Raw genomic sequence first — 25,243 nt, 5'->3', positions numbered from 1 at the left:
ATCTTACATAAGGTTCTGCTCCACAGATAAGTCTGTTGTTAATATGCCTCAGACTGCCTTGGCTTCGGCTATTATCACAGATACATGCAACGTACATCGTTTTTATCAGTATGCATTGTACTTGGGGTTGAAAAAAAATAAAAATAAAAAAGGAAGAGAGACCACAGGATGTCATTTGTTATTTTTTAAAAAAGAAAAAAAATGTTTGCTACTGATTCCACCCATACCACGTATTATTCCCGATAAATAAATTGGAACACCGTTCTCGCTTCGGCAGCACATATACCAAAACTGGAGCGACACAGAGAAGATTAGCATGGCCCCTGTGCAAGGATGACATGCAAATGCATGAAGCATTCCATATCTTTTTAAAAAAAAAAACTGGAACATCAAACACGCATTAGTCAAATGTGTGGGTTTTTCAGAATGGACTTTTCCATAGTTCAGTGTGATTGAGTAGTACGTATAGGGCATCATGCCTGAGCTAAATGCTGCCTGCCACGACTCTGTCCCATCTTTTAAATGCATGGGATATTTTTTCCCAAAAATGAAAGAAGAGGATTTGGTAATGAATTCTTTTAGCTGAGGGAATGGAGAAAATGTGGGGCCCTAGTGTGAATCTGGGCCATTTCTGCTTTCATATCCAGGAATTGATCAATCTGGGGAAACTGAGGCAGCTCAATCAGATGTTTGTTCCAATAGAAGCCAGCTTTGCAGCACAGTGAGTCCCAGCTGCACTGCTGGCAGAACTCCTGTCCCTCCTTGGAAGACCCTCCCTTGCATGGGGCATTCAAACAGTGCGACGCTGTTCGGGTAGTGATCGGATAGTAATATATTTCCCCGTTTCCTGGACCCAGGAAGGCAGAAATTGAATGATGACCAGTGATGAAACCACCAGCACAGCCAGGCCAGGCCCAGGAGCCCATGGGCTGAAGAAGCCCCAGTGAATTGGTTGCATCCATGTCTCTAGGTCTCGTGTTCCCATGTGTGAGACGCCCTGAGGGGACTAAATGACCAATGACGTCCTTCGCACCAACCATGTGTACAATGCCTAATGGATGGATTTCACCCTCACTCTAGTCTGGCCTCTCCACATGTTTCTGGGCTTCCTGCTCGTCAGGGGGCAGCTGAGGTGCTGGCTGAGGATCCCACCTGAGCTCTGGCTGAACCCCATCCCCAAGAAAAGCCCAGATCCCAGACTAGAGTTGGTACTGAGAGGAAGGGATCCCAAAAATGTGGATCTGAGCACATGGATGGAGACTGGAGAGTCCAGCTCCCACAAGGGACGAGAATCTTCTGACAAGGCTGGCCAAGAGCTTTGTGCATCACCTGCCCCAAGAGGGCGCGCTGACGGCTCCAATCACAAACAACGTGCACAAGGGCTGATGCGGGACATGCAGAAGGGACCCTCTCAATGCCCCATCCAGATCCTCTTGGGTCCCTTCCACCATTTCTGTGCATCTCCCTCCTGGCTTCACTATGCTTTTCCCTAATGGCCACCATCCCACTTCTGGGATTCAGACCCTTCAAACAGAGATTAGTTTATGAGTCCTGGACAGGACTGAATGCTAGGCCAGAGTCTTAGATGTTTTCCAGAGCTTGATCCAGACCACCAGAATTCTCTCCAGCCCGTAACTCATGTATCCCCAGCATGCTGTAATCCCCCTCACCTCTTTGCTCATCCTGTGTCCCGACTGCCTGCCTGCCGACCACTGAACCATATTTATGGTTGTCTTCTACGTGACTCGGAGCATAACGTGGTTAAATCAGGAACCCCAGTACTCCTCTGTCTTACCCTCAGCTGCAGGAGCCTGGAGGCATATTTAACAGTGTCACACGGAAAGTGCCACGGTGCCTGTGCTTTGTCCCAAATCCAAGAGGAAGGCTCTTCTGTCCAATGTGGTTTAAAACGCCCCTCCCACTGTAGATCGTAGCAGCGAAGAATGCTGAGCAGGGCAGAAAACACAACATCCAGACCCCAGAAACAGGCTGAATGCCCAGGTTTAGGGAGGAGAGAGCAAGAGAGTGTGAGAGCCGCCCAGCGCTCACAGCACCCCCATCTCCCCGTCCTGGCAGTCTGGCAGCCAGTCACTCCTCACAGGCCTGAAGCCAGAGCCCAGCGTTTACTCATTCGATAATAGACAGTAATTGCATATATGTCTGTCCATAGAAATCAGTGATAAAAAGTCAGTATTTACAGATTTACTTTTCATATCTGTTGGTACAAAGATGAAGAGCTTTCTGTCAACAGTAATAGTAACTCAGTCCAAGGTGAGTCCAGAATTTAACAAATTACACTCTCTGCCTCTTAGTCCATTGGGTAAGGACAGCAAGTCACCTTGGGGCCATTGGGGGTGCCTTCTTAGTTATGCACATTAAGGCCTTACCTATATTTGGGGAGAGGATGCTAAGGCCCCATGGGGATGTAGGTATATCACTCCCTATTGCTGATGCCCTGGAGGGGTGTAACAGGTTATATGGTGCTGTGAAGCCACGCCCCTGCCTGACACCCCACGATCTGCAGAGCTCAGGAGAAAGGTGGACAGTCTGTAGTAGGATCTGGGATCTTCTGAGAATAAAGCGTCTAAGATCCAGACTTGCGGCTAAGAAAGCTGTCAGGGTGGACAGGTCTATGGGAAATCTGGAACGGGGACCCAGGCCCTAACCAGAGGCCTGAGGCCTGGGGTCAGGGCTTGTGAGGCGAAACTAGAGCTGGCAGGGCACCTGGCTGGGGCCTGTGCTGGGCCCTGAGGGTAAGAGCCGAGCAGGTGAGCAAAACCTGAGTAAGTAACTTGGATGCCAGGGTGAGAGTTCACTCTGCAGAGGGCAAGCATCCACCCATCTAGGACCAGACTTTGGCAGGGATGCCCTGTGGCAGTGACCACAGTTCAGATCCAGGGGTTAAACCATCTGGGGTTCTGGAACAGCATGGAGGTGAGATATGGAGGCCTTGAGAGGTGGTTCTCATCACCCCTAGTTAGCCTGCGGGGACTCCCCAGGGTAGGTAGAAACAGTAAAGCAAGAGGATAGAATTTTTATTTCAAGCTGGTGGTGTGGCTCAAACATAAAAATCTTAAAACAAAACAAAAAACACACAACACTCCAGTCTAAACAGGTGGGCCGTGGAAGAGGCTTGCACAAGCTGGAGGGAGAGAATAAAGACTATTTTATTGGCAACCCTCTCTAGGGGTCTACCAGCCCTGCTGCCATTCTCACTGGAGGTCAGCTGGGGAAGGACCTCTACTGAGACCTCATTCCAGAGTGCCAGCTCACTCCTCCTTTTACTCCTGCCACCTTCATAAAGGCCTGGATTGAAGAGCTCCCCTGCATAAATTTAATATTGATTGGGTCAACATTCTAGAGTCCAGAGTAGCAACCACTTGGTAGCCCCTCTGGCCATCTCCCCAAGGCAATGCTCTCTGCCTTCCACCACTGGCCCGGGGAGAGATGCTCACCACATCTGGCCCCACTCGCGCCCCGGGGAAGAGGCCCAGTCTGTTGCAGCTGAGAACAAACTGAGAGAGTAGTGCCTGGCCCTCCACGGCGGTCCCCATTGCACCTCTCTCCCCCCACCCTGTGAAGCGACCATCTCGGCTGCGCCAGGCCTCACAATTCACAAAGGGGTCCACATGCACAGCCCACCGAACAGCATCACTTGGCCTGCATTACCTCTCCATAATAATCTCATACATCAAAGCGGGGAGAGACCTGGCTGTGCCTGTAAGCGACTCCGTTAGACATTGAATATCATTATCAGAAGCCCCTCGCTCCCTCGGCTTCGTATGCAAACTCCTGAGCTCCCTGGAGTCCTTCCTGAAGAAAGTGCCCTGCACGACGGACATTTGTTATTTTGCAGGCGAGGACGCTGAGGCTCCACGGGGACCGAACCAAATTAACTGCAGCCAAGAATTGGCGCCAATCAAGACCTACATTGACACCTAGTGGCGTCTCTCGGAACTGCAGCTGGCTCAGGCGGGTTCCTCTGGAAGCCACACTCAGAAAAGCAAGAAACAAAGCCACTGATCCAAATATTTACAAATATCCGAGAAGACAGAGTGGGAAACAAATTCACTTTTCAGCACCTCTTTGGTGATAGGCAAACCCACACTTCATGTTTAAATATCTTAACTTGGCATGAGAGGGAGAAATTGAAACCATTACTCTTTCATCTCATCTCGGGATAAAATTCATTGAGAAAGAGAAAGGGAGGAATAGAGTCAAAAGCCTAAGTGGAATCCAACTTTACATTGCACATCCCTCTGATCTACGAATCCGACCTACATACAGTCACACAAGTGTGCAAAGATAGTCATTGCAGCAGTGTTGGGAATTTTTTTTAAGTGGAAATAACCTAAAAAGGCCAACTATTATATATATTATATATTATTGTATATAATATATATATAAATATGTTATAGTTATATCTAATATATAAAAAAATATAGATATCTAATAAAAGTCATATATAGTGATATATAGATAGATCACCTGGTGTACGTGTCATGACTTTTGTTTTTGTTACATAATGCGATTTTACCTTTATTTGGAGTCTCCATTCCTCCTGACGCAGAAAAAGTAACCATGGTCAATCCTGGATAAAGTCAGGCATTTTATATTTAAACTTAGTCAATGAAGAAGTTTTCTTTCCTTACCTTGGCCTATGGATTTAGGGGCTTACTTCATATCACATCTTCAGAGGGGTGGTGTCTGCTCCCCAAAGCTCCAAATGGAGGTTTATCACTGACCCTTCAGCTCCTGAGTCCCCAAACTCTATCCTGAGCGTTCTATAACACCCTCATATGTTATGTCTAACCCCCCAGGGGAGGGCACAGGAGACGCCCTTTTGACATCCTGACTGTTTTTTTCTTACTTCTTCCTCATCTTCCCTCTTCCTCATCCACAGCTTGATCTAGCCTGAGTTTGGGAAGAGGGGGAAAAACTGCCAAAACATAACCTTTTCTGCTCAACCTTTTGTATTTCATAGTTGGGATGAACATTTTAGACTAAAATCCAAGAACTGGCATATTTCATCTCTGATTCCACTGTGACAGCTTCCTTGAAGAGATGAGTATCTCCCACCTACCTTCCCAAATCGGGAGTGGAGGAGGGCTCCAGAGAAGAGGGAGTGTGGGATGGGAGACCAGATCTGGTGATACTTCACATATTATCCCATCTCTGAGAGAGATGGGTCTGGAAGGAGGCACAGCAAACAGTCACAGAGCTCACACCTAGGATGAAGGAGGAAGGAAGGAAAGGAGGAGCTTTTTGATTTATGTCCTTCTATGTTGCTCAAACTTTTTACAATAAGCAGGTATTCCTTTTGGAGATAAATTTAGTTGGCCTAAAGATTAAAAATCAAGAGGCTAGCCAGATCTTAAGTTTGTTCCCTTCCTCTTCCTTCCATCCTTTGAAAGCAGTGCCTGTGACAGCTCTACAATAGGACAGCAATTAGAATATGTCACAGGAGACAGGCACTGCTGTTTCCTCGCTTGCCCGCCCTGTCTCCATCACTGAACCAGCCAGGCTCCAATCACAGAGCCGAGTGTCCACACTGAGGAAAACCCCTGGCATAAGCTCCTACTGTGTGTGGTACTGTGTGTCTGAGCCCTAAACGACGAGTGCCTTGAGCTCATCATAAACTACATGTGGACCAGAAGTAACAGAAAAGTCTTTTTTTTTTTTTAATGCAAAAAAAAAGCCTGTTAGTCTATGGAGAGAGAAGGGAGTAGTAGAAAGTTGTGGAGACGACAGTCACACGCCCCCTGTTCTCCCTCCCTGGGCAGAAGAAGGCAGGACACACTTTTGACCCAGATGTTTCCTGTGATTGAAATGTGATCGCACTGATGCCGGCTCTCCTTGCTCTGTTCCCAATGAGGCATGCCGGTGGTGGTGCTCGGGAGGGATTGTTTGGGTTTTTTAATTACTTTGCCCTCACCATAATCAGTGCACTTTTCTGAACTGGAATTTTTTTCAATTATGGAAATTTTTCAGCCATTCCCTCTCCTGCGATCTCACCAGTTTTCTCATTCAGAACGCCTCTCGGATTAGAATTTCTGTCTATCTTCCATGACTCTCAACTTCATAGTTTTCAGTTCTCCATCTTTTGGTTCTGTATTATATGTAATTTCCTTCTCTCCTTTGATTGACTCATCTCTCATCAGCTGTTCTAGCCTCTTATTTATCCTACTTATTGGAGTCTTTTTTATTTCCAAGAGCAATATTTTTCATAACTGCCTGTTCACATTTAGTCATCTCCTGGTCTCCTTGCAAAGATGCTATTCCCTCCTTACCTCTTCAATATGTAACATGATATTAAACTTTAAGGGAATATCCAAATATTGTACCTAACACCCATAGAGAGGACATAAAAAGGATTGAGTTGTTGGACATTTCAAAGGATTTGTGAAGAGGATGTCTTTGGAGAGAGTGTTGGAATGCTCTGAGTTTCAATGACCCCAGGCTAAGGATGGAATGACGGGCAGTTTATCTCTTAACCCCAACCTTAGGGTCCCATGCAGAGAGCCTGATGTGTGTTCCCTGCTGTTGGGGAAAGAGGAGGCTGGGTGCCTGGCTCACTTGGAGGAGGCCAAAGGGCCTATGAATACAGAGCAGGTGGTAGTGTCTGAGGAAACCAGAGGCTAAGGAGGAAAGCTGCAGCTGTGGACTAGTCTGGGTTCTCCAGGGAAACCCTAAGGGCCTGACTTGTGATTCACTGACAAGGGCTGCCAAAGGCTCCAAGCAGCATCCTTACCTGCCATGAGAGTCTAAGCCCCATTGGATCTGCTGGATCCTGTGGCCCAAATGGCAGAGCAGCTTGCACGGAAGCCTGGACCGATGCAGAGCCTTCTCTTGTTCTGGGCCCCACTAAAAACTAGCGTCTTTTGGGACTTCCCTGGTGGTCCAGTGGTTAAGACTCTGAGCTCCCAACGCAGGGGACCCAGGTTCGATCCCTGGTCAGGGAACTAGATCCCACATGCCACAACTAAGAGCCCGCAAGCCCCAACTAAAGATCCTGCACGAGGCAACGAGGATCCTGCATGCCGCAACTAAGACCTGGCGCAGCCAAATAAATAAATATTAAAAAAAAAAAAAAAAAAAACTAGCGTCTTTTCAGATCATTCAGTAAATGGGCTGGAGGAACACATCACATGAGGAATTTGTTGCATCCAAAGTCCAAAGAGGTACACTGGGTGCTGTGCCACATTTTGGCTGTAGGAGGGTCCAAGCAACAACTTATCCTTTACCTTAGAAGGGCTATCTGAAAAGAAGTAAAGTGCTGAGTAAGAAAGAATTCTCTCTCCTTCCCTCTCTCTCTCTGCCTGTCTTCAAGCTGGGACATCAGTCTTCTCCCCCCTTGAGACTGGGACGCAGACTAGAACTTACACCACTGGCTTTCCTGGGTCTCAAGTTTGCCAACTGCAGATCTTGGGACTTCTTAGTCTCTATAGCCATGTAAACCAAAACCTTAGAAGGGAGATCTTGACATGCCCCACACCACGGTGCCCCTAGATGTTTCACTGAGGTAGAAGGCCCCTGAATTTTAGTCAGGTTTACTTCCCATCCTCTAACATGAAAGTGTCTTACCGATAAGTCTAGAGTAGTTGCTACTTCTTGCTCAGTAGATCCAATCAGCATAATGTCATTAATGTAATGGACCAGTGTGGTATCTTGTAGGAGAGAAAGGTGATCAAGATAGCTGTGAACTAAATGATGACATAGAGCTAGACAGCTGATATGCCCCTGAGGTAGAGCAGGGGTCGCGTATTGCTGGCCCTGCCAACGAAAAGAAAGCTGTTTCTGGTGGCCTTTACTAACAGGTAATGAGAAAAAAAGCAATAGCTAGGTCAATAGCTGCATACCAGGTACCAGGGGATGTGTTGATTTGCTCAAGCAATGAAACCATATCTGGTACAGCAGCTGCAATTAAAAACACCACCTGCCTAAGCTTATAATATTCCATGATGCACTGTCATTCTCCAGGATCCATCCTTCTTCTGCAGAGGTCAAATAGGTGAGGTGAATGGGGGTGGGGTAGGAATCACCACCCCTGCATCTTTCAAGTCCCTGATGGTGGCACTAGTCTCTGCCATCCCCCCAGGAATGTAGTATTGCCTTTGAGTTACTAGTTTCCTAGGTAGAGGCAGCTTTAGTGGCTTCCACCTGGCCTTTCCCGCCTCACTCCACAGGTCAGAGAAGCAGTGTGGGAATTCTGCCAGCTAATGAGTATATCTATTCCAATTATGCATTCCAGAACCAGGGAAATAGCCACAGGGTGTGTTCAGGGACCCACTGGGCCCACTCTGACATGGACTGAATTAAACCCCGTTGATCACCTGACTTCCGTAAGTCGCTGCTCGGACTGGTGGACCACAGTGACGTGTTGGGTCTCCCAAAATCACTGTCAGTTCAGAATCAGTGTCCAGTAGTCCCCAAAAGGCCTGATTATTTCCTTTTCCCCAGTGCAGTTACCCTGATAAAAGGCCATAAGTCCCTTTGGGGAAAGCTGGGAGGAAGAATAACAGTACAAATGTTTGGTAATGTTCCAGTGTCCTTCCTAAAGGGCATTAGCAGCCCCTTCATTCAAGGGCCTCTGGGTCTATAAACTGGCTCAGGTCTGGAAATTGATTGAGAGGACACAGTTCTGTTTTTTTTTAAATTTTATTGGCATATAGCTGATTTACAGTGTTGTGTTAGTTTCAGGTGTATAGCATAGTGATTCAGTTATACATATACATATATTCATTCTTTTTCAGATTATGTTCCCATATAGGTTATTACAGAATATTGAGTAAAGTTTCCTGTGCTACACAGTAGGTCCTTGTTGGTTATCTATTCTATATGATTCAGGTTAGACTTTTGTTCCCTTGACCTAGAACTTTTCTGTTTCTACAGATCAAGTAGAAATGTAGTAGGCTTCCTATCAGTTCTACTTCTAGGAACACCATGATGAAGTGGCCAACGCCCTAAGCCTGTATGAGTCAGACTTTCCCAATGGCTGCCTTGACTCTGCTGTCCATTACACTAACCACGTCCACCTTGCCTTTGGCGGTTGATTGCCACCACTTGGCTCCTGCCACCCCGGATCTAATTACTCCCATTGCATTTAGGCCTCGATGACTGCAGCTCCCACTGTGAGATCTGACCTGCAGAGAAAGGTGATCACAGAGCTCTTCAAGGATGTCAGGGCTCCCCTCACAAACTTATTTCTCACAGGGATGGTGAAAGGTCTTCGGCAGAGAAAGACAAATACTGCATGTTTTCACTTGTATGTGAAATCTAAAAACTAAAACAAACAAATGAATATAACAAAACAGAAGCAGACTCACAGATACAGAGAACAAACTAGTGGTTCCCAGTGGGGAGAGGGGTGGGAGGAGGGGCAAGACAGGACAGGGGAAGGAGGTTAAGAGGCACAAACTAGTAGGTATAAAATAAATAACATACAAGGATGCAATGTGCAGCACAGGGAATATAGCTCATATTTTATAACAACTTTAAATGGAGTGTAATCTATAAAAATATTGAATTACTATGTTGTACACCTAAAACTAATATATTATAAATCAACTATAATTCAATTTTTAGAATAAAATAAAATAAAAAGAAAGGTATGTCTTCTGGACCCTCCCAGTGGGGGAGAGAGAGAGATTGAGATTTATTATAAGGAATTGGCTCACGTGATTTGGGGGCTGACAGGTCCCAAGATCCGCAGTTGGCAAACTGGAGACCCAGGGGAGCCAATGGTATAGTTGCTGTCTGAGTCTGAAGGCCTGAGAACAAAGAAAGCCAATGGTGTAAATTCCAGTCCAAGCTTGAGTCTGAAGACAGAAGTTTGATGTCCCAGCTTGAAAACAGTTGGGCAGAGAGAGGGAATTCTCTCTTACGCAGCCTTGTAATTCTACTCAGGCCTTCGTCAGATTGGATGACGCCCACCCACCTTGGGGAGGGCAGTCTGCTTTATCCAGTCTACCAACTCAAACGTTAATCTCATCCAGAAACACCCTCACAAACACACCCAGAATCATGTTCATCCAAATATCTGGGCAGCCCATGGCCCAGCCAAGTTGACACATAAAGTTAACCATCACAAGCTGGAAAAACAAAATTCATTACCTACATGGGAGTTAACAGTCTGAGAGTTTCAGCAGGAAAGCTTACGAAGAACTCACAAAAGTATTCATAGGAGAAAGAATCAGCTTTCAACCTCAGCGGGTCCCAGGAAGCCCAAACCCAGCTTTCCACTGTTCCAATCAAGTAAGACCCTTCCTGATCCCCCTCTTCCCTCTTCCCTTCTTGAACTCCAATCTCAGAGGGGTCCACAATGGCTGCAGGTGAAGGAGGAGGATGTAAAAAAAAGAGAGATAGAAACTGACCACACCCTTCCCTGAAGTAAGGAAGCCACCTGCTAAAGACAAAAGAAGCTTTATATCTCATGAGAGTTCAAAGTTTTTATTACTATCTGGGAATAGGCAATTTTAATTATGAATGCAAACTCCTAGTTAAAGTGGCTATAGAGCTTTCTATTACCCAGAAGTATCCAAAATAGTCTCAATTGGCAGGGAAAAAAAGCTGCCACCACTAAATTTTAAGGAAGGGTGGGAGACATTCCATGAGTTTTTAGATTTTCAAATTATCTATTATTTCCATCTCTTCTGTTATGAATTCTTCTGTCTGTTGAGTCTGTAAAATGAGCCTCAAGATGAATTTCGTGACGTCCTTTGTCATTTTTGTTCCAAAGCTCATTCTGCCTGGGAGTGTTTTCCGTGAACAGGTCCTTGCATGGTAAGTACTTTTGCAGCTGACTTAGCCCATTCTTCCTGGTTTGCACACCCAGGGCGGGATCTTAAGTTATGGACTTTCAGGTGCTGGCTCTCAGCCAACAAAATTTCTGGTGCTGCACCGCTGGTGCAGGACCAGCCCAGTTCCCATCTTTAGCGAAGATGCCCTTTTTCCTTCCTGCACCATGGGCAAGCAGCACATTTCTGGAGTGTTTTCAGCCCCTATTCGCTGGATAGGCAAGACAACCAGCCCCAACCCCAGCTTCATGAAGCAAGCACGGGTCCACTCTCCTGCCAAGCACAGGGTACACTCATCTCCATTCCCACATGAGCTTTGAAGCCCAATCTATGTATACGCAGTTCCTTCTACCCTTGGGCTACATTTCACCAGCCTACTCTGTATGTTTATTCTTCATTATTGGTCCACAAAGATTGATTGATTTTTTGATTCATTCATTCATTCATTCATTGGCTCGTGTGTGTGTGTGTGTGTGTGTGTGTGTGTGTATGTGTGTGTGCATGCACATTTCATCAATCACTCCTCTGTGGCTGGAGGAGGTTACGGAGAGGGCTTGATGTGTGCTCACTCCACCATCTTGATCAATGTCTTCCAGGCATGTCTCAGACACTACTGAGCTAGACAAGCAAGAATCATGTCCAGACCCGGTCATCTCAGTCTTCACAGAGTGGACAGGCCCATTTCCAAAGTGGCAACACTCTCCCTCGGTGATGGGAGGAGTTTGCTTATCAGTAGCTAAAGCAGAAATCCTTTCCTCTCCTGTCCTGTCCTATCCAGAAGAGTGGTCATGAGAGCTGACACAGGGCAGGCTGGTTGAACACCCTGGAGAGGCACAATTCCAGAGGTTCAGTGATACCAAGTTTCAGTTCATGGTAGGCACTGGAGCACAAAGACTGGCTGATTTGTGTCTGGGGTGGCAATAAAGGGCTAGATGAAGTTTAGGAAGGGAGGAAACTCAGAGGTGGCTAATTGGAGGATGGGAAGGGGTGGAGGTAGTCCACCCCCTTGGCTCAGACCCAAGCTTCTTATAAGTTCTTCAACCTGAGGCTTGTCTTTGCCAATGCCAAATTAAATTTCTCCTTCAGAGTTTAAAACTTTGTTAGAAAAGAAAAGAAAGATAAAAGGAAGGAAGGAAGGGGAAAGGAGGGAGGGAGGAAGGAAGGGAGGGAGGGAGGGTGGGAGGAAGCCCTTCAGCGAGGTTAATGTAGGCAGGATGGCATCAGAGGGCCCTAGTTCTGGGGTGTGATCTCCTAACCCAAAATAACATCTGTAGGCTTACACCAAGGCAGCTTGATAGAAGACTTACTGGCATCTCCAGGAAATTTGGAGATGTGTGGCCACCTCGTAGATGAGTCATTTTAAAGCACAGGAGCAAACGTAGAAGTTACCGAGGTTTACACAGGCACTTATTTTTCCAACAGCCAGGTTTTTTAAAGTCGTTTTTTAAAATTTCCCCAGTGGGGTCCAGTGGAGGACCTTTTTTGCAGGTACCTGAGAAGGCTAGTCCAATTTTCCTCCAAGGTCCTTAATGGGGTTTTACAACCTCTCCTGGGCTGGCAGCCCGCTCCACTGAAGGAGGCAGAAGGGGCCGTGTCCTCCCTTTGTGAACCTCCTGCTCCCACCTGTGTGGGTTTTCCAGGCTTTTTTGTTAGATGCTTGAGGACCTGAGAATCCCTTGAGCCAGAAAGAGAAAACTGTAATTTGGGGTCAACTCTTGTGTGCCCGTTCCAAACGTCACAGTCTGGGCGCCAAAATGGTTTAACATGACTCTCCCGTCATGGGAACAAGAAAGTCAGTCAAATCCAGGGATAGGCTAGAAATAGAACACATGAGAAAAAATACCAAAAACTCCTTTTTTAAGAGGTAGGGGGGGCTTCCCTGGTGGCGCAGTGGTTGAGAATCTGCCTGCTAATGCACGGGACACGGGTTCGAGCCCTGGTCTGGGAAGATCCCACATGCCGCAGAGCAGGTGGGCCCGTGAGCCACAACTGCTGAGCCTGCGCGTCTGGAGCCTGTGCTCCGCAACGAGAGGCCGCGATAGTGAAAGGCCCGCGCACCGCGATGAAGAGTGGCCCCCGCTTGCCGCAACTAGAGAAAGCCCTCGCACAGAAACGAAGACCCAACACAGCCAAAAATAAATAAATAAATAAAATTAAAAAAAAAAAAAAAGGGTAGAGAAGGGCAGCACAGAGGAAAGACCGACAGACAGGGGAGGAGGGAGACCCACGTGGGCACAGAGTGGAGCCCTTAATCATGTGCTGGGGACAGACAGAACACGAGCGAGGAGATGGTGGCCTTTGCTAAACTCTAAATCTACTGACGACATTGGAGGTTTGCTAGGGACCAAGCCCGTGGAAGTTTGCTGTTGAGTTCTCATTCTAGGAAACTTGCCTGGGTTTTCCTTTTCTCTATCCAGGAAGCCCAGGGCGCTTCGAGGCGAGTGGGAACAAAAGAAGGAATTTCCCGCACTCAACACTAGGTGGCGCCAGACAGCTGTGGACGTAATGAGGTTCCCCCCTCCAGGTGGGCTCAGAAGCTGGCGGAAGTTCCCTGAAGGGACCGAGTCAGGCCAGATTACAAGGAAACTGAGAATTCTAAGCACCCACAGGAAGTTAGCCAAAGGATAAAATGGGCACACAGAAAAATAAGAAGAAAAAAAAAATCTAAGAGATGAGGAAATGTAGCACAGAGGCTAGACAGTCTACAGCCTGTAAAAGGAACTTAAAAGAACTTTGCCGCGGAATCCTTGGCAGGAAAAGAGATGTGCAAGTGCAGAAAGATTGGAAGGGGAGGCTTCGCAGGCATTCATGGTGGGGAGGGTCATGGCCTGGGCCAGGTAATGCTGGTGGTGACCGCCTTCTGACTGCTGTACCTACATTTACTAGTCTACATTTACTAGTATGATTCTTTGATACAGTGAGTCAATAAGCCCAACAGGATTCAATAACAAGAATCAGTAGAAATACATTCTATTCATCTTCTCTGAGCATTTGCTTTTTGTGTTTACAGTTATGGACCCATGACTTTTCAAATTTATTGTGTCCATTGATGTAAGCCAGAATTCTCCTTTTGATGTTCACATTGTCCCAACTTTGGCTTGGGCAAATTTACCCCTTTTAGATTGATTCTTGCATAATTTTGAATGACCCAACTATTGAAAGCTTTGCTTCTGGCCCAACAAGGTGTAGGTGTCCTGGGATTGCCTTGCACCCTTCCACCCCAGACCAGGCATGGAATCAGACATTGCTCCAAGATACCATGGCTCCTTTTGGGAGAAAAATAGCATTAGAAACCAAAATCTGGGGTACACTGCAACTGGGCCATTTCAGTGGCAAAAAGCCAAAAAGGAAATATATTTTTCATTTAATGTTTTATAAAGACATGACTTCATATTGCTATATTCAGTTCAGTTCCAGCAGTACACTGCTCCTCCTCAAATGTTTGAGTCTACCATTGGCCTTCCCTTTCACTAATCTTGAAATCTAGGTTCCCATCAAAATAAACACAATTATATACTTGCTCTGACAACTTAAGGGAATAGCTTAAAAAAAAAAATACACTGTCAATACAAACAGTATAAATACTGAATATAGTTTTTGTTTTAGACTGCACACTCCTGAGGCTTTGTTGCCAAACCATTTTGTTCTAGAGTCATGCTTAATCTCCCACACTGTGTAAGGACTTATTTGACAGTTGTGGTTCTGCTGTTGCCATTTACTTTCATTCAGAGGAGGCTGCAACCTGCCCTTACCCCACCCCTCCATTTTCACCCCACCTTGTCATTTTCCCATAGGACTTACAAACTCCCAATATACTAGATAATTCACTTAATAATGATAACTGCTAGTATTATTTTATTATTTTATTAGTATGTCTCCTTTCCCCCCACATTCGAATGTAAGCCTCATGGAGCAGGGGTTTTGTTCATTGGACTCTGGCAGCATCTGAAGGCAGGACTAAGAAAGCTGGGCTTGATTCTGGGGTCACAGGTGTCAACTCAGTTGAGCAGCACGAGACTGTGAGAGATGGTCAGTCTCCCTGCCATTCTGTTGTCGTTATTAATCACACCCATTTTCATTCATTAAAGTGTCCCAGCTTAGAGGGCCGGGTGATTGGAGGGGAGGAGGGGAGGCTGGGGAGGTAGAATACAAGTACTCCAGGCCAGAGAGAATGGCCAGCTACAGGGGAGGCAGCCCCTCTACTTTCAGGAACTAGCTCAATGTCCGGTGCATGGCTGGGCTTCAATAAGTGATTCTGGGGACATGGGACGACACTAGAATAACTGAGAGAAATTTCTGTATACCTGTAAATGCCTGCAAGGTGGATGGGCAGTGAGACTAGCTGTGAGAGGGACGCAAGCAGAGGGAAGTCAGGGGTCATTTCTGGGTTCTGGACCTGGACAGGTGACAGGGGAGAGGGAGGAGGGGGTTGGTGACTGGAGAACTAGTATCGTCTTTATTTCTGCAAACTAAAAATATGTTTCCAGCTTAGGCCAAAGGTAAAACGAACACATACTCTTCATACAAGAGTCAGACAACACAGAGGCCTACAAAATGGTACAGAGGAAATGATCTTCAGTGATCTCATCTTAAAGAGAGCCCATCCTCTGGCTCCTCGAAACCCCACCAGATGGAGAGAGGGCTGTGGGCCTCTATCTTGTAGGGGAAACACCTGGCTGAAGCAGTTAGACTGTCTCCACCTCTGGGCTGGCTGGAAGGGGCCCAGGAAGTGGGGGTGGAGACAAACCAGTTCAGAGGCTCCAGAACTGGGAGGGCTGGGGTCTAAAAGGGAGGCACAGGCCTTGCCCAGCAATCGTTTCAGCCTTCAGGAAACTTCCCCCTCCATCCCTTCTCTGACCCTGACTCTTCCTCACCTGGTGGGGGAGAGGGTCAGGAAGAGGCTTCAGTCGCGTGCCCCAGATGAACATGCTAGGAGAGTTAAGGACACCCGAGGAGCTGTCTTAAGGAAAAGAGGTCCCCAAGGGAGTTCCTGTATCATGAGGCCTCCAGGAAGACCCAGGAGCATCCTCGCCGGATGAGGCTTTGGCCAACTGCTTCAGTCACATTTCCCATTCAGCCAGATGCTGCCCCTCGCTGGTTCCCTGCCCCATCCCCTACCTGGGGCTACTCCCACATCTCCTGACCAAAGGTGGTCTTCAGGTGAAGACTGCACTCAAGGTTGATGATATAACTGGAACCCTAAAGACCACTTTTTTGGAAGAAACCACAATGATTACCCAAGGTGACACCTTTTTATTTTTCATTCAATACTATAACAACTCTACAGGAAAAAGGAACACAGCAAACATCGCACTTACGATCGACATCCTTCTGCGGTCTCATCTCATCATGCACATGCATTTTAGCTGCTGTCCTCAGTGTGCACACACTATTTACCCTGTACAGCGTTTCACGTGTCTCCAGCATCTGTGCGTGGCCCATTTTCAGGGGGCTGTGGCCTCCCTCCGGGTCATGGTTTGGAGAGGGGGCTGAGTCATTCAGTCACCTCTGCGCAGGCATTTGGCTTGAAGTGAAATCAACCCCATTGCACCCATCCTTCCTTTCTTCTTCAACATTCCTCTAGCAAAGCAGGATCTCCAAGCCAGCAGGTGTATAGAGCCTGGGATTATTCTTGTTACACGTGTATCTACTGCTCTTCAGAAAAGCGGAACCAATCCCAATGCACAGTGTTGCCAATTTCCCTACAGCTCTGCAAGTGGTGGAGAGATGATATGGATATTTATACGTATGGTTTAATGGTTGGGTACTTAATCCCCTCATTGTATAGTTGAGAAAACTGAGAGACGAAGCACTTTCCGCAGGGTCATCCCCCTAGACGACAGCAGAGAGATCCAGTGCTGGAGGTCACATCCCCTGACCCCCTCTCAGTGCTCCGTCGGCCACACCACTCTGCCTCTGACAGTTGCTTCTAACACAGACACAGCAGGCTCTTCTTCTCTTGTCCTTTTTCCTTGGAGGAAAGCCGAAGCACGGGCCTTCCCCTCGCCCTCCCGTGTCCTGCAGACCAGGTTTCTAGACTTCATCTGCTAGATCCAGGCCCTGAGGAGCTCCTCAGAAGACAGCCCAGCCGCCACACAGGCTTCTACCTCTTCCCTTCTGCAGCTGATTAGCTTCTGGGGTGAATTGGTTATTTTCTGAAAAACAATTTTCATTCATATTCATTAGGTGAATAGTCATAGTAATAGTAGTCGTGGAGAATATCACCAAAAACCCCAGCTATCTGATTCATTAACTTTCCAGCAGCAGAAAAGCCCAAAGACAATTCTAACCCCTAGAGCAAGGGCTTCCCACCTTCACTGAGATCGTCTCCCAGGTCACCGACCAGCAGATGTCTTGGGGCCCTGCCTCCTCAGCACTCCTCCCTCGGGGACCCTGCCCCACAGAAGCCCAGAATGTAGTTCTGGTCCAAAAAATCTAACCTTCTTCCACCAGAGAGCTCTGAAAATAGAGACCTGGTCTGAGGTGCTCCACGTACAGCACTAGCAGGGTGTCCGGTCCAGGGATGGTGTTCCATAAACAGGAGTCCCTTCCTGCTCATACCTCACATTCCTGCTATCTTCTCCCAGTGACCCCAATACATCATCGTAACTGGTTGTAAAAATGCAGGTATCAACCTTTCAGGGCCACTTTCCCCAGTGTCGCCGCTAGCCCACTCGCCTCCAACAAACTCACTTGGGTCTTGCACAGCTTCTGCCACAGCCCTTCCCATCATCACTTTTTTTTTTCTTTTTTCTTTTTCTTTTTTTTTTTTTGGCTGCGCCACAGGGCATGTGGTATCTTAGTTCCCCGACCAGGGATCAAACCCGTGTCCCCTGCAGTGGAAGCGCAGAGTCTTAACCACTGGACCGCCAGGGAAGTCCCTCCCTGTCATCACTTTAAAGAGTGGCACGTGGGCACAGACAGGTGGGCACAATGGTTTCCTCCACCCCCATCCCCAGAGACATTAGCTTCATCCAGTCTGTTGCCCTTGATCTTGTTGGTAAAGAGGTGGCTACAGGGCTCACTCCTGGCGTCCACAGGCAAATAATGGGAAAGCAAGGCTCACTGAATGGGATGTCAATGTGGAGCCCACCACCAATTCGCTGATGCTGGTCTGGTCAGATTCTCAGGACGCTGGTTACCTACATCTGCAGTGCTTATACCTGATTGCTTTTTAAACTCTAGAGGAGTGCCGTGCAATGGAAATGTAATGTGAGCTACATATGCCATTAAAAATTCTCCAGTAGCACATTTTATAAAGTAAAAAGAAATAGGTAAAGTTAATTTTAATAATATATTTTATTTTAAAAATAAGTATTATTTCAACATGTAATCAACATAAAAATATTAATAAACTATTTTACACTCTTCTTGTACTGTCTTCAAAATCTGTCATGTATTTCATAGTTACAGCACATCTCAATTTGGACTAGTCACATTTCAAGTGCTTAATCATCACATATGGCTAGCAGCTACCATACTGGATGGTGTCGTTCTAGAACATTAAAGTGAAACAGCGTATCTCAGAATTTCAGAGGGTACAAAACTGTTGTCCCATAGTTTAGAACAAACTTTCAAGCAAGGTTCAGCTGATATATATATTTTTTAATTTGAATTTGTTCTTAACATTTGAAAATCAGGAGATTTATTATAAAGTCTGGATTTCTGGATTCTCATTTCAAATTTAGGAAGCACTGGCTCACATCCCCTCTTGGCAGCAACCTGCATGAACTGAGAAGAAGCTGCTTTCTTTAGCTGGGCCATGTTTGCCACGGTCCTCATATCTATCTCTCCCTATTAAATCACATTTATTGCACTGTACACACTTTTTTTTTTTTATCTGTCTGGGCCCCAGAGGCATCTGGGCTCACAAACTCCACTTTCTATGAAGCACACAAAGTCAGACTTGGGATGGTCCATTGGAGCACATCTCAATTTGGAGATGATTAACTTGAGGCCATCTTGATGTTTGCTACCCACATTACAGTGGAATGTGACAGCAAGAAGAGAAAGAATAAATCGAGTCACAGAAAGGAAACAAAGAACCTTTAGCACCAAAGCCTCCATCCCCATGAAGCAATTATGGATAAAAGACAAGGAAAATACATTATATTTTAAAATAGGGAACACACACCGAGCAGTCTTAATATAATTCTCCTTGCATACATATTTTTGCCGTAGACTGTTACTTGGTGATAAAAACTTGAATGGAAAGACATTCTTAATGGTATATTTCAGAGTGCAACCATCACCAGCTGTAAAATTATAGATGAAGACATGAAATGTTTAATCCAAACAGACAAATGAAACATTTACAAACTCAATAGGACTTTTTGAAGCCTTGTCAAGGATTTCCACTTGGTAATTTTCCATGGTTTAATTGGAAAGATGCATGGACTTTTCAAGGTTGGCTGGAAGTTGCTTTTTAATAGTTTGGAGGATTATCTATGACCAGTGCAAATGCTGAAGTGCAGCTAGGCTGTACTAAAGTAAAGGCTGAGAGGGGGGAGATGGTGGTGGTGATGTGCAGCTCCAGAGCTTATTCGGGAATTGATGGACACTAGCTATCTACTTCTTACACAGCACTGTGGGAAATGCATACACTCAGAGAAACTGTCCATGTTAAAATCTGGGGAGAAACAGAATAGAAATTAAAAGTCTTATGGAAAAGAATGCATGTAGGAACAGACACTAGAACAAAGTAGGAAAGATGGTAAGGGGAACAGAGAAGCAAAAGGTCGTCAAGGGTCGTGGCATTTATCTTCCATGGACAAAAGTGGTCATTCTCTCATAGAATCTCCTTGTCTCAGGATTTCCCTGGTGGTCCAGTGGGTAAGACTCTGTACTCCCAATTCAGGGGGCCCAGGTTCGATCCCTGATCAGGGAACTAGATCCTGCATGCATGCCGCAGCTAAGAGTCCCATGCCGCAACTAAGAAGCCCACGTGCTGAAACAAAGATCCTGCATGCCACAACTAAGACCCACTGCAGCCTAAATAAATGAATAAATAAATAAATAAATAAACAAATAAATAATTTTTTAAAAAAAAAGAACTTTTAGTAGGGAATCCAGATAATACTTTTAAAAAATTTAAAAAATAAAAAAGAATTTCCTTGTCTCTGGTCTCATCTCAGTTGCTTGGTTTTCTCCAAAAGCTATTTTTAGGCTATGGCTCATAATGCATTAGGACTCCTAGGAGCTCTTGCCATTGGAGGGCTTTCCTTGTGCACCTGAAATTCTACAGGGAACAGACCCTTTACCTTGTTCTTTCCCGGGCCCTTTACTCTGTGGCTCTCTAACAACACACTGGGTCCTGGGAGGGAACTCTGCTAGGTCATTGAATGTAGGACCAGAAGAGGGAAACTGAAGGAGAGTATTAGGAATGGAAGAGCTCGTGAGTAGAGGGTAAGCATGGGAACAGAGTTGAGAGGAAAGCCGTAAAGGGTGACTACTCGGTGGAGTTCAGCCGAGGAGGCCGAGCTTTTCACGTGTGTGAAAAAGAAGAGCCAGTGACCTGCTGAGCCAGGAATGCTCCCCTCCCATCATCATCGTTTTGGGTTCATTCAGGGGTTCTTCCTTTACTGCAGGGCTCCGCTTCTACTAACGGCAGAGGAGCACCAATCAGACCAATCCTCCTGCAGATAGCAGCTTCAAAAACGGATCAAAATATGAAACCAACTTCCTTAAGTCACAGGAGAGCAACCAAGAGTTGACACTTGGAAGAAGAGAATGTCTCTGGGTGAGTTTCCCGTTTTTTACAGTTCCCTGAGGAACTGAGGGCAGGTCTCTCTTGGTGCCATGAACAGAAGAACCAGAAAACAGATATGGGTGCAAACAGAAAAGTTAGGAAGTGAGAGGACTAGAATTAAGTGTTAATGGATTAAACATTCCAATTAAATGGCAGAGGTTGTTGGAACAGATTCACTTAAAAAACAAAACAAAACAAAAAAACCTCTATGCTGCTTCAAGAGACACCATTTAAATTTGAGAACACGCGTAAGTTTAAGATAAAAATATGGAAGAAGATACACCCTACAAACAGTAAATAAAAAAGGGCTATATTGATATCAGGATAAGAATACTGCCAGAGATAAAGAGGGACATTTCATGATGATAAAAGACTCAATTATTCAGGAAGACCTATCAATCATAAATATGTATGCATCTAAAACAAAGTTCAAAACACATGAAGGAAAAATTGACATGAAAGGAGAAACAGACACAACTACACTCATAGTTAGAGATTTTGTTGTTTCTCTCTCAATAACTAATAGAACTATACCAACAAAATCAGTGAGGACAAAGATGATCTGAACAGTATTAAACATTTTGGTCCAACTGATATTTATAAAACACCACCCAACAACAGCAGAATACACATACTTTTGTGCTTCAGGGAACTCTGAGCCCCTCAAGTTCTTGCTGAAGGGGATGCAGGCCAGCCCTGTCCCCTGTGTTTGATACATCCCACTGCCTTTATGTTTAGCAGTAAACCCTTTAGTCATCCAGAGGGGCTGGAGGGGGAACCGATGGAAAGAACACTGGTTGGTAAGCATTATGAAAAGGGGCAAATGAAATGAGCAAATATCCGTAAAGCTTTAGAACGGTGCCTGGTGCTTAATTCCGGACCAGTGTCCCCTGGAGTCATGACTCCCTAAACTCCTGGAAAGAAAGAGAGCTGACACTAGGATCATATGGTGGGGCGTGCGGGGTGTCCTGAGGACTGGACTGCAGGGAGGGTTAGTCCTGCTGTGAAGGGGGAGCATGGCCTGTGCTCTCAAGGCCCTGTGATGTCACAAGAGGGACTCCTTCCAGGGTGACTCCTGGCTGCTAAGGAACTACAGGAACGTATAGCTTGCAGGCAGTTCTGGCTCTAGTTGCTTCTGAGAAGCTGACCGCTAACCCCGTCCTCCCAGGACAGAAGGGTGAGAAATCCCTGAGGGGACAGGGAGGGGTTTGCTTTTGTTTGTTATTATTTTGTTGTGTTCTGCTGCACTGCTCGGTGGGTTGAGGTCTGGGGCGGAGGTGGGGGGCTAGGGTGCACAGCAAGCAGACAGGTGCAACGTGGGGGGCGCTCTGGAGGCCTGCTTTCGCTTTTCCCCGACCCTGGCACAGCACACAGGGCCTGTCCCCACTGGGGACACTCAGATCTATGGCCCAGTGACCTCAGGAGTAAGATCAGAACCCTGGCTCGTGAGGAGTTGGGATCCCTCACCTTGGGTAGTCACAGGTCCAGGTGGTCCCCCTGCCCCCAGCCAAAGGCAAAGCAGATGCCACGCGCCCTACTTTCACACGTGCGCTTCACCCTGAGGACCCATGAGGCTCTTGGCGTATGAACTGACTATGCTGTGTTGGAACATATTTCTGGATGCAGCTGCTGTTACAATGATGGGAGGGAGGTAAGAAGGCTTGGCAGGCCGGTCCTCAGGGTAAGACTATGCATGACGCCTGGAATGCAGAGCCTCCTGGGCTGGGCTACACACCTGCTGCCTTGGCCGTGCCAGGACCTGGGGGCAAGGAGCAGAGGCCTGATGGGAGTCTGGGGAAGGCCACCACCCCCTGGTGAAGGGAGGTCTCCCAGCCCCTCTGACTAGGAGGAAAGTCCTATAAGTACTCTTCTCCCCTCTTTGTGCAAATGCTTGTAAACCCACGAAACGTGTGTCCCTGCCCCACTAAGGCCCAGACTACATCGGGTCAGCGTCATGCTGAAAGGAAAAAGAGCAGTTACCAAGGTGTCGGGGAGCATCACCACGGGGCAACAGGAGTGCCGGAGCAGCCGGCCCATTTTCCAGACGGAGAGCGGCACAGCCACGAGGATCAGCATGAAGCCCACAAATGAGAACAGAGCCAGTGCCAGCGGCAGGGTCTCTCCTGGAAACGGAAAGACAGGAACCAGCTTAGGAGACAATCCCGGGCCTCCCTCACTTTCCTGGATCTGGCTCTGCACGCTGGCCAAGAGAGCAGATGCCAACACCCTGACATCTGATGTGTGCCCTAGTGACCAAAATGACCACCATTAAAACCATTTTTCTAGAATCCAGATTGGTTTCCAGAAAGCCAAGGAAGATTACGATCTTGTTCTTGGGAAGGGAAAGGGAGGCACATCATCTGTTAAGCCACTAGCTGTGTTTGCACGTACCTCTGAGCCACTGCCAGGAAGAAGGCAGAGGGCCAGGCCCCGGGCAGGATGAGGGGGAAGCACCAAAAGAGAACAGCCCAGAAGGGAGCTGGGCAGTAACTGTAAACAAAGTGTATTTCACAATTTACTCTTGGCATTGATTCGTATGATGGAGGAAAATGCTGAATTCAGAACACAGTCACATAATAACTCATATATCAAGCCCCTGTGAGGGTTAAGTGACTTACCCCAGGTCACACAGGTAGGGCTGACTCCAAATTCTACTAAGTGGTGTATCAGAAAGTGCCAAGTCTGAACGTCTGGAGATGCGGAAGGGGGGACAGGTTACTTTCCCATCTCTCTGTCCTATTCGTTTAGCCCCTCTGGGCTGGACTGCTCACCCAGGATGTGAAGGGTGCCACAGCCAACGCAGCTGCAGAGAAGCTGGTGGGCTCTTCCAGATGGCTGGGGTCCCCACAGTTTGTATCAATGATTTTGGAAAATGTGTTGACAGTACACATCAAGAGATACACAAATGTTCATACTCTCTCATCCACTCCTGTGAGTGGATTCCAAAGAATAATTCCAAGGAAGGAAACATATGCAGAAAGCAGTTCACAGCAATATCTTTATTAGAGCAACAGTCTCGCATAACCAGCCCCCCTCTCTGCCCAAAGCAGCACCCCTGCACCTTCCGCCACCCCAGCACGCTCTGGTGTGCCTTCTCATAGCACGTACCACCAAGGGAAACCATCTCATTTGTTTACTGCCTTGTAGCCTGTCTGCCCAACTAGAAGGTAAGCTCGGTGAGGGCAGGGACTTCCCTGCTGTATCCCAGTGATGGGGCCAGCAGGTAGCACATAGTGCTCAATAATTATTCACTGAATGAATGAATGAATCAGTGAATGAACATCATCTTCAAAAGCAGATGGCAATGATCTAAGTACCCCAAATGGAGGATGATTTAATACATCATGGGATATCATCATGGCAGGTCAGGAGTTCAGCTATTAAAATGAGAATTAGGATATATACAAACTTGTTCGCTGCATCACAGGTTGTAGTGGCAAAAGACTGGAAAGCACAGAATATACCTATTTATGGGGGATGGTTACATATACTTTGGCACACCCATATATTGGCTTGTTATGCATGTTCTTTAACAACGAGGTAGATCCGTATGTACTGACATGAACAGGTGTTCACAATAGCAATACCCAGCGAAGGTGAGCGAGGTACAAAGCAGTAAGCACAGTACAGTCCCAGCTGTGACTCTGAGTACTGGCATCACACGATGACTGGAGGATTAAATGCCAGACATGCCAAAGGAAACCTCCTGAGTGGTGTGGGGAGAATGGAGAACGTGCACTTCTTACTTTATATACTTCTGTGTTGTTCGAATTTTTTAACAAGCTTGACTTACATGGTTTTAAAACGTAGTATAAAATGAGGGTCTGGGGGAGGGATAAATTAGGAGTTTGGGATTAACATATACACACTACTATATATAAAACAGATAACCAACAAGGACCTACTGTATAGCACAAGGAACTATATTCAGTATCTTGTAATAACCTATAGTGGAAAAGAATCTGAAAAAGAATAGATTTATATACATATATATATGTATAACTGAATTGCTTTGCTGAACACCTGAAACTAACACAACATTGTAAAGCAACTATACTTCAATTAAAAAATAAATAAAGACCCAAAAAAAGTAGTATAAAATGGTAATCAGAAAATCTACATGGAAAATGTTGTGGATGTGATATTTGTGAAAAAGCAGACTCAAAGTGTATATATAATTCAACAACAACATGTGTCTACACAAAGGCTAACAGCCCTTTAGAGGGCAATTTGGAAACAGCAGTCAAAATTCAAATGTGTATGCCTTTGACCCAGCAACTCTACTTCCAGGAATTTATCCTTCAAATATACCAGCAAATGATCTATGCCCAAGGTAATTAATGAAAGCATTGGCTGTAATAGCAAAATATTGGGAGAAAAAACTAAATACCCATCAATAGGGAGCTAGTTGAATTAGTTATATATACATACAGTGGAATACTATGTAGCTACAAAGAAGGATGAAAAAGTTCTTTTTAGATATGGAAAAATCTACAAGATATGTAAAGTGAAAAAGACAAGATCCAGAACCGTGCATGGAGTGCACTAACATTTGTGCTAAAAGGAAGGGAAATATATAAAAGTATATTCCCATTTACTTGTAAATGTAGTGAGAAGTCTTTAGAAGGATATACAAACAGCTAATACCTCTGGGGGAGGGGTGGGAATTACATGGATGAGGAAGAGGAGGAGGAAGGCG

The 25,243-nt window shown here is 46.2% G+C and overlaps 1 protein-coding gene across 5 annotated transcripts in view; it reads right to left on the bottom strand.

Moving 5' to 3' along the window:
- Nucleotides 1-373: 373 nt before the first annotated feature.
- The window catches only part of IL20RB (interleukin 20 receptor subunit beta), a 55,141-nt gene continuing 30,271 nt past the window's right edge, over nucleotides 374-25,243 (bottom strand). For 4 of the 5 annotated variants that reach the window (XM_082459186.1, XM_082459188.1, XM_082459190.1 and 1 more), the window contains 2 exons: nucleotides 22,525-22,667; nucleotides 374-9,770 (listed from right to left, as the gene is read on the bottom strand). In XM_082459186.1, the coding sequence (XP_082315312.1) occupies nucleotides 9,582-9,770; nucleotides 22,525-22,667 (332 nt within the window). In that variant the 3' untranslated portion in view covers nucleotides 374-9,581. Of the gene's footprint in view, nucleotides 9,771-16,029; nucleotides 16,952-22,524; nucleotides 22,668-25,243 lie in introns of those variants that run through there. The other variant, XM_082459187.1, reaches the window with a different exon arrangement.

This window comes from Balaenoptera physalus (assembly GCF_965194825.1).
Source record: "Balaenoptera physalus genome assembly, chromosome: 4".
Classification (NCBI taxonomy): domain Eukaryota; kingdom Metazoa; phylum Chordata; class Mammalia; order Artiodactyla; family Balaenopteridae; genus Balaenoptera; species Balaenoptera physalus.
This window is presented reverse-complemented; position numbering and strand designations above follow the sequence as displayed.